General features: G+C 42.3%; 1 protein-coding gene across 3 annotated transcripts in view; it reads right to left on the bottom strand.

The window, feature by feature from the left end:
* ST5 (suppression of tumorigenicity 5) overlaps nt 1–10,027 on the bottom strand; it is a 303,619-nt gene that overhangs the window by 164,873 nt on the left and 128,719 nt on the right. For 2 of the 3 annotated variants that reach the window (XM_019519607.1, XM_019519608.1), the window contains exon 3: nt 3,303–4,520. The exons of the other annotated variant lie outside the window; for it this stretch is intronic. In XM_019519607.1, the coding sequence (XP_019375152.1) occupies nt 3,303–4,520 (1,218 nt within the window). The remainder of the gene's footprint in view (nt 1–3,302; nt 4,521–10,027) is intronic. 3 annotated transcript variants of the gene reach the window in all.

The following is a 10,027-nucleotide window of genomic DNA, read 5'->3' as shown; positions in this document are numbered from 1 at the left end:
CCAGTTGCCAATCAGCCGCTGGTGCCCCCCCCGCCCCCCCTCCCCAGTATTAGGAGGCACCAGTCACCCAGGTAAAGTAGGAAGGTATAACAAAGTTGCACCCCAGCCACTACGTACCCAAGGAACCGTTCTCAAGAGCCACAGCAGAGCCTTTCTGCTCCCCTGCTGCTCTAGGGAGAGGTGACTTCTGGCAGCCTTTCTAGAAACTCTCCCATTCTCCCCAGGTTAGCGCTACTGGCCAGGGTGCTGGTGGGGCAGCATCTAGGCTGGGTCCACTCCCTTCTCCTCTCTGACTTGTTCAGGAAGGCAGTCTAGATGCACAGGTCTTATTCTCTGAGGATTTATCTACATGGCAGTGACTGCAGCTCAAGGCACCTAAACTAACCACACTAATTATCTCAGGGACAGCCAGAACAGCAAGGAGGTCATCATGAGCTAATAGTCCATGTTTTTACCTGTCTTCTTGTGAGGGTTGTGCAGCCTACACTGAGTAACATGCTGCCATGGCTACATTACTAACAGCATCATGCTAGCAGCTAGCTGAGGTAGGTCTCTATGAGTGGCTGTCATTACAATGTAGACACAAGCTCACTGTAGAGCACTTCCCACCCTGGCACAAAGTTACATACAGTCCATCCATCTGGGCTTATCCTTGGGAGCTGCTAGTATATTGCAAGTGTTCAAGGACTGAAATCTGTATCTATCCTTCCCAAAGTCTAAGAACATTCAAATCCATGACACCAGGGCAGTACCATGATGACAGGAATCCATCATGAGTTTCAGATCTGAACTCTTTAACTCAGTCATCAGTGCTGTAATCTAGAGGCTTAGCATTAGTTTTTACAACTGTCTGAGAACTTAAAGATGCAGTGAGATTTCCAAAAGCAACTGATCAGCTTAGAACAGTGGTTTTCAACCTGTGGTCTGTGAACCTCTGGAGGTCCACAGACTATATCTTAGGGGTCCAAGAAAAATGACTATGATCAATCAAAAGTATGTAAATATCCAGTTACAATTCAAAGGGGTCCACACCTCCACTCAAAATTTTCAAAGTGGTCCACACCTCCATTCAAAAATTTTTAGGGATCCACAAATGAAAAAAAGATTGAAAACCACTGGCTTACACACTTAACTCCTATTGATTTCCACTCCATCTTGCAACATGGTGTCATTATCTTGCAACATTGTGGCCCAGGTAAGATAATCACCCCACCTTCTTCCCACAGGGACCATCCAAATAGCATCACACCTCTCTCCTGCTCTGGTTCAGGAGCTGCTTTTCTCTTCTTCCTATGAAAGGGTTCCAAATCTGAGGCATGAGAACATGATGTTCCATTAATTCAGATGCTGGGAGGTATTGCTCTCTGCTAGAGGGCCCACATCCTAAGGATACTGTATGAATCCATCCCCTGGCAGACATGCGTGGAAGATTGTAAACTGGTCTCGAGAAAGGATTCATAAGAGTTCTTAAAAATCAGAATGAGAAATAACTTTTAAACAAAATGTTAAAAGAGTAAATACAGCACTAAAGTTCCCATGGCATTCAAGTAAGTGTAAAGCAACACAGATGTTTGCCCTGACACATACTGCTAGAACAAAAATTATATTTGTTTTCAGTTATGAGGACAACTCAGGGATGACTTTATGTTTAAAGGATTTACAAATACAGGTATTCTTAATTCTATTAAAAGATAAGAAATAGAGTAACAGAGCTGTCAAGGTCCAGCTAGTATAATGGATTTTACCCCGTCTTCAGGTGCATCTTCAGTATTTGACTCTGATCACTTGAACAGAGACTAGAGATTTGATTCACTACTTCCTTAGGCTTAAGTGAGCTAACCTGATGTGTGGGAGTCATTTGGTAGTTGTGGCCATTCTCTAAGTTATACATGGACGCCCTGATTATTTATGATTATTTTTAGTTTTTAAATGCAAGCTGTTATTTACATCTGAACAAAGTGATTTATTCCTTGGACTCTGTGCATTCCCAGTGCTGAACTGTACAAACTGGGTACAACTTTCTTTCGAATTCAGCTAGAGGGACAACCCTAAGTTATGAACATATTGTTCCCCAAGATTACAGTCAGGGTTCAAAGATACATACAACCAAGCACAGTTTGGGTTTGTATACTTCCTCTCACTCTTTCTTTGAGAAACATATTCACTATGTAACCATCATTTGATCCAGCTCAGAAACAGGTTGTTCTTGGAACTACAGCTACAGGACCTCTCAAATCAGCCCAGTCCTCCCTTCCTCCTGCACCATTATATTTTAGGTCAGGTTATACTGACATGCACTTACAAGTCAAGTCAATATCTAGTCCCAGATACTGGATTTATAGAGTTCATTAAAAAAAACTGCATAGCGGTCACTTGTAAAACTCACTAAGAGTGTGTACATGTGTTCCATACCCACAGACCTCCAAATATGTCCAAAAATAGTACTTTGAATGTTTATGAACAATTATCCCTACATTTTCCAAGTACAGTTTTAGTCTTACAATTCCCATTGAAGTCAATGCAAGTCACACAACTAAAAAGGTTCGAACTAGGCAAAATTCTGGATAAAAACTTTAAAAAGACCATATTCATCACTGGTTTCACAGACACATATGGAACACATTCTGCAACAAATCGTTTTTTTCTAAGAATTAAACACTATTACCAATTACCACTACTTTGGACAACAATTCCAAATAAATATAAACTAGTGACAATATCCCACTTAACTGGCATGTTCACTGTAGCCTTGTACAGACATTCAATTTTTCCTAGAAGGATCACTGCTCTCTCCCAGGAGAGCTTCTCCTAGGAGAGTGAATGTTTGTACACACTGTGTGTTTGTGACCCTTAGAAGCAAATTACACCCCCTACTTATGTATTTTGAGATTAACACATTCATTCAAATACTGACATTAATACAATGATAATGGTTGCTAATACAAGACTTGGGAGGATAATAACATTATACTTCATTAAAGATTTCAAGTGAGGCACTTGCACCAAATGACACAGATGACCTTCCATAGGCACAGAGCTGCATCACCCTAAAGACTTCTCCAGGAAATCCAGTTTCCTAACAGAAGAATTCCAACTGCATCCAAATCTGTGACAAAAAAAAGTGTTGTAATAGGTAGGCATCCAATCGGAGCACTCTAGTGATAAGTCACAAACTTCATAAGATTTTTCTGCATTTTTCAGATCAAAGATATTGCCTTAGAAGGAAAAAATGCTGTGATGCACAAATGAGACTCCCTTCATTCATTTAAAGATCACATTCAATGCATTCCCCTTGATTTTACCTATTTTGGGATTTTCTGTGAAAGCGCGAGTCTTTCTTCTGTCGTCTAATCATGGGGGGCGCAGGGGTGGTGGGGAGTGGGGGAGGAGCAGCGGGTATTGGAGAAGGAGGTAGACCATTGCTTGGTTTATTCTTGTGGTTCTTGTCAGCTTCATATTCAAAGGTGCGTTTGGGTTTGGGGACAGGGTTCACTGCTGTGCTAGCTGGGCTCTCAAGCAGCAGCTTAGGGCTAACTGAATTTGCAATAGCCCCTTGTTTCAGTTTGCTACTTTTTTCAGTTTCAGTAGGTGTTTCTGGATCACTCCCAAAACTTACATTCCCTCCTTTGCTATCACTCAGATTCTCACTCAAACCCTCAACCGTTCCCAGAGTCACAGACTTTTTCCTCCCTTTCTCAACAGTATAGCAGCTACTTGGCAACTGAGGGAGACCCCTGCCAGGCTGTTCTTTTAATGCCTGTTCAATCTTCTGTATTCTGTTTAGTACAGCAGAAGTCTCTTTCCTGGCAGGTCCTTTGAGGAAAGCATTGGAAGAAGGCTCACTCCTGCTTGGCCTCTTTTCAAACCTATGGAAGGAATCTCTCTCTGGGAGATCTTCCTCCTCGGTTTCAGGGTAGGAACACTCAGAAAATGTTCTGCTCATTCTTCTGAACCCTTTAAAGTCAAAAGTCTTCTCGCTACAAGGAGAAGGCAACATACTAGGGCAGCTCTCACTACCAGACCTTTCTCCGACATCTCTCTTGTCCATACACGTGCTCATTCTGGGAGAAGGCTCTTTGCGACATTCCCATTCTGTGATCTTCTGCCTGATGTCCAAGGCCTGCGAGCGGACACTAGTCCTGCTGAGAGAGAGATTCCGCAAGCTGGTAGCAGTGCCCAAGGAGAGAGTGCTTCGGGTGAGCTGACGGCTCCCTATTACATCCCCATCCTGAGCCTCCTTGGGGGTCTCTTTCTGGTCCTCAGCCTTGAACACAGACAGCCTTTTATCCAATGAGCCAATGGTGACAGCCTTGAGAGGGTGACTTGGAGGGCTGGCATCCAAAGGGGTTGTAGAGGTGCCTTTCAGTGTAGATCCCTGGCTGCTCCAGTCCTTGAGGTGTGGCCTGGAACTGGAGACCGTGGTGGGTCTGTTGGATTGGCAGGAGTCCTCACTATCACTGAGGGGGTAGGCTGGGCTTCTTGGTGGGGACAAAAGAGGTGGTGGAGAGACTGACTGACACCTGGAAGCAGAAAGAAAATAAAAATGAGCTCCCTGGAAACAACTACAGGTATTAGCTAAATCTCCTCTCTACAGCCAAACAGGTCTATGTACGCACATCATGCAACCACCAAGTAACATCATTAAAGGACAACTAAATTCTATCCAAATCACAGAGTTATGAAGAACAGCATTTTGCAAAGAGCTGGCACTCCATTCTAGAAGTCCAGACCTTCCCTTTTTACCCAGAATTCATCAATTTTTCCTCAGTCTGAGAATAGCTAAATGACTGAACAAGTACTGCCTCAAAAGCATCTACTGAAGATACAGAGAGAGAACCTCAGCACAGCTCCACTGGCATCTGAAAGACTGAAGACAGGACAATAAAGGAGATGATTCCCACTAAAGGAAGAATCAAAAAAGCTCACACAAGGAAAAATTTTGTCCTTGGATACAGTGAGCAAACTAATTAAAAGATATGTAGCTTTATTAACTCAGAAATTTCCAGTAATTATCACTGTGGGTAACTGTGACTCATCACAATGTATTTTTAAGTTTGCACATACGTATATACAAAATCAAATTAAAATGGCAAAGGAAAGACCCATTTTATCTTTCAACTTTATACCATGGTCAACAGATGGAATTTTATAACCTTTATCAAGAAGAATGAAAATAAATTTATTTTTGAAAGCATACCACACACTAAAAAATAAGCTATTTTCCCCCCATGTACAGCCTGAAAGGTATGAACTATCCAAAAAGCTCTCAACAATTCCCTTAATAAATTTTCAAGATCCTAAAAGACTATTTTTGCCATGGTGTGAAGAATGAACCATGGTTACTAACTACCCTGTTATATTTTATGGTGCATTTGAAAAATTGCGACAAAAAGTTTTTGAAACAAAGAACACTAAGTGACACACTAATCAGTGACACACCAGCAATATGAAAATTAAGCCAAAACCATGTCAAAAACAGGTTTGTAAGTCTCCTGGCACAAAATGCATACATAAAACACAGCAACACATTAATCACAGCTACTTTAACATTCTGCCCTAGCAACCTTTACTATGCTAAATAGTAACCGAAGAGGAAACATACCTCCTTGGTTCTGAAGCAGATTTTGTGTTGCGTGCAGAATAAGGACAAGTTTAATGTCACCTGTCTCCTACATATAACATCCACGTGGAAGAACGACTTCTAAGAACTTGGTTTTTCTGTGTTCTCTATACCATTAACATGCAGCCAGTAATTTTGAGGCCAGATTCTAAGTCTGACACACTAAGCAGGAAATCTAGAGTACTGAAGCAATTACTACAGGGATTAATTTGAAACATGAGATTCTTACTCCTTCAAACCATTCCAGTGAATCAGAACAAAACCAAATAGTTACATCTCATCCCCATTCCCCTGAACGTATGATACTTTGTAAACAAAAGTCCACAGTACACTAAAAGCTCAGGTCAGATAACAACTATCAAATTATCACAAAAGGAAACTTATCTCTTTCAGAGTCCTTTGGGGGATCAAGTCTCTTTTGCATAGGTGGTGCAGCCCACTCTGACTAGATGAATTTTTATTTGCTTCTTCTGCATTTTGAAAAATAAATGTGTTCTCCAAAGGGAAATACGGGCCTTGAGCCAAAAGGTTACTGCAAATCATTGGTTAGTGGCTGTTTATGTTCAGTGAGACTTTATCTTCATTTCATGATAGAAAGGGAAGCATCAGGATATAAACATATACATTTTGAATCCTAAAAAGGTCATTGCCCTGCTTAATCTATACAGTTTCAGACAGATCTTTGTAGATAAGAAATCCCAGATGGTCAAGGGCAACACAGTAATAGCCGGTATACTATGAGAGCTGAATGTATAATGAAATGTTCCACACAATACTTGTTGTCCACCAACCCTTTTAGCTACTGTAGCTCTCCCTTCTCAGACCTCAAGGTAATGCATGTTTCTGAATCTTAGTTTTCCCACTTCTGTTTCTCCTCAGTTTGATACTGTAAAGTCATATTATTTATGCGATCCTTAGTGCTGACTCTTCTTGTTGGAGCTTGAAAATCCTCTAGTTCCTCAGAAAGACCATTTCACCCTGCAGCACTGCTACTCAGACACGTGTCTGAATGCAGCAAGAATTCCTGGAAACGAAGTCATTCACGTGTACATGCCACAGTCTCAGTCACTGAAGATTTAAGGCATGTGTTAGCTTTGTACCTTACCAGGATTCAGTGCAAATGATGGATATGCCCTGCAAAGTATTCCTTTAGAAGATGTCACACACACAGAAAAAAATCAGATTTTTTCCTTTGGATTATCTTCCTTCTTGAGCATGGGAAAACTGTCTTCCAAATTAAAGGGGTCCATTTCATTAGATGAAAGCGTCAAATCCCAAGACAAACTATATCCACAGTAGCAGGCATCAGCTGAAGAGCTATTGAGGTTTAGTTAGCAGTTAGATACAGAAAACAGAGAGATCATTCCAGCAATCCTCGTCTGCCTTTGTTCTTCATTTTTAAGGGGAATATTTGAATTGTCACCTTAACCATGTTGCTTTCTGGTGGTTAAAAGGACACTCATGAAATCTCCTCTTCCCTTTAACTGCACAATATGCAGCTCATTTCCCCTATGATGAATATTTAAAGCTTATATTGTGATAGCACTTGGCCAACCACACCAGTATCCCATTAGGGAAAGCTCTATGTAAACTATAATAAATGACAGCCCTGACACAAATATGAATCTGATAGACCTGAATATTAGTTCTAATAATATGTGGAATTTTTGATAAGCTGGCTGTAAGAAGTTATTACTACCAGTACACAGAGTTACCATGTATTATGTAGTTTGTTAACCTATTTCAGTCATTTGACTGGCTATGTTCCATACGAAAACAGAAGTACTTAACATTAGTACCACTATACAATGAGAATGTTCCTGAGACGTGGGAATTACTTACATTAGCTTAATTTTACAGCTGGGAAAAATCAGGCAGAGTTCTCATTATCAGAGAGAAACACCCTGAGTTTCTGATTCCTAATCCTATACTCCAACCACTAAAATAAACCTCTCTGCCTGGCTGGCACTGATTGTTTCATACAGTGCATAATAATCATATTTGTAAACATTAATTAGTGCTTTTCAGGAGTTTTCAGGTTCTGTTATACTTTGTTTTTATATTGCATCTTCTTAATTAAAATGCAAGGAATAAATGACAGGGTTGGAAAACTAGTCACATAAAATATCTAGGTCCCCAATACTGGCACATACTAGAAGACTTCTTTCCTTCAAGTGCACTTGTCGGCTTGACACCATTGTACAATTTTCTAGCATTTTGTTCTGAATTGAACACTTCTCCTGTCTTCATTCACAATAGGTGCATGTTACTTCCAGGAATATTTCCTTATCAGTTTACATGGAGAAGAACATCTCTTCAATTCATTCTCAGGGCAAGGTTTAGTGAATTAGCCAAAGAAAGCATTGTTTGCATGCTTTGCATATGCTGCACAAGTTTCTCCAGAAAATATATGCACATGCTGAAACAAGTATTAGTTATTTTTTAAAAATAACAAAGTTCTTGGTAAATAATCTGCTGTTAGGGTTTGATGTTTCTCCCATTGAAGTCCATGGCAAAGCTCCAACTGGCTGCCAGGGTGCAGGGTCAGGCCTGCAGAAGAAAAGGCATTTTTACGCATACAGCTAAGCAGTTGTAATATAACAACAGGCTGGCAGTTACCTTCTAAAGATCTCCAGCAAGAAAGCACTCTCTCAGGACTTTTACAAAGCTAAGAAGCAAAGGTAAATTAAATAATGACTGACAGGAAAGCACAAAAGGTGCACGAAGGAGAACCAGATAGACGGTAGGTATCATGCTTGACAGGAGGCAAAGCCTTGATTTCAGTATCACTCATCAAATAAAGCGTAACTACGGAAATCCATCGTATTACATCATCACACTTACATAAGATATTTTAGAATAAGGCTCCATGAATACAAGCTATAATATATACAACCCAAATAATTCAGGGGGCTTGTATATACTTCAGCACAGAGCTGAAGCTTCAGGTTTTTGTTTTTTTTAAAAGTAGGGGCAGAATCTCATCTGGTGACATCAGTGAAATTATATGAAGTCACATCATCTGAGAAAGAACATGGAACACTAACTTCACCATTTAAAATGCCTTTATTTCTTTTTATTATGGTATAGAACTGGGGTGGGCAATTATTTTGGGTGGAGGGCTGCTTAACGAGGTTTGGTGAGCTTTCGAGGGCCACATGGGTAGCCCCACCCCTTGGTCATCATTTTGGGACCAGAAGTCCCACTCCTGACCTTTGCCACCCTAAGTCTCTTCCCTTGTCCTTCAGAAATACTCCTTTTGGGAGGGAGGGTTGCCATCTTAGAACCAGAAAAAGAACAAATCATACACTAAAAGTCAAACACCTACTATAACTTATTTTAATTTTATTACAAAAAGCATTTTTATCATATTTGTGCTTGTGTAGTGTATATAAAGGCGATTGCATTATAACTCAAAAATAAATTCTTAGTCATATTGTAGGGGGTGCCATTAGGGGAGTGTGTTTATGGTGGGGTGTGGCTGTTTGAGGGGGGCAGGATGTGGGTGTGGCATTTGTAGGGTGAGGGGGGATGGAGGGAACACCCCCCCCACAACATTCCCCGCACTGCACAGCACCACGCAGGGGTGCTCAGGGCACTTGGCTCTGGCCAGCACTGCACATCATGGCCATCTCTATTGCTGGCACTCCCCTACCATTCACATGCAGCCCCCGCACTCACAGGGCACAGGAGGGAAGTCCCATGCGCTGGAGCCAGCTGCATTCCTTGCCCTGTCCTGGAAAGGCAGCCAGCTCCGGTGTGTGGGCCTTCCCTCCCATGCTATGTACGTGTGGGGCCTGAGTGTGTGCAACAGGGAATGCCAGTGACAGAGATAGCCTGGTGGGGGATGTGCTCCTCACCATGATGTTCAGTGCTGGCCAGAGTTGCACACCACTGGGCACCAGCACCCTTTGCACCCCTGTCTCCTGCTGCTTTTGCCACAGCCACCACCTGTGGGGCTACACACCATGGGGGCAGTGTGAGGGGGAATCACCACAGACCCCCACCCTCCCTCACACTGAACTTCCCACCCAAGCTCCACACTGCCGCTGCCCCTGAGCATGGGCTCTGCACTGCTGCCAGCATCACTGCTTCCCTACCTGCTGCCCGGAGACAGCGGGATGCTGGGGAAACCAAGCAGGTCCCCGGTGGCTGCAGCAACAGCAACCCCACCCAGAAGCTGCTGTTGGCTGGATGGGGCCTTTTAGCCCCCAAGGGTGGGAGCGAGGCATAATAGGGTATGTTGGGGCATGTGTATACATGAGCACCTTGCTTCCACCCTCCTGGGTGGAAGGGCTGGGCAGGGTACAATTCATTGGTGTGTGTCGTGGGCTGGATGAGAGTACCTGGTGGGCCAGATTCAGCCCATGGGCCATATTTTGCCCACCCATGGCAGACAATCTAAAA

This window comes from Gavialis gangeticus, unplaced genomic scaffold, assembly GCF_001723915.1.
Source record: "Gavialis gangeticus isolate Ggan-Ray unplaced genomic scaffold, GavGan_comp1, whole genome shotgun sequence".
NCBI lineage: Eukaryota > Metazoa > Chordata > Crocodylia > Gavialidae > Gavialis > Gavialis gangeticus.
The sequence above is the reverse complement of the archived record's forward strand: the minus strand, read 5'-3'. Positions and strand labels throughout refer to the sequence as shown.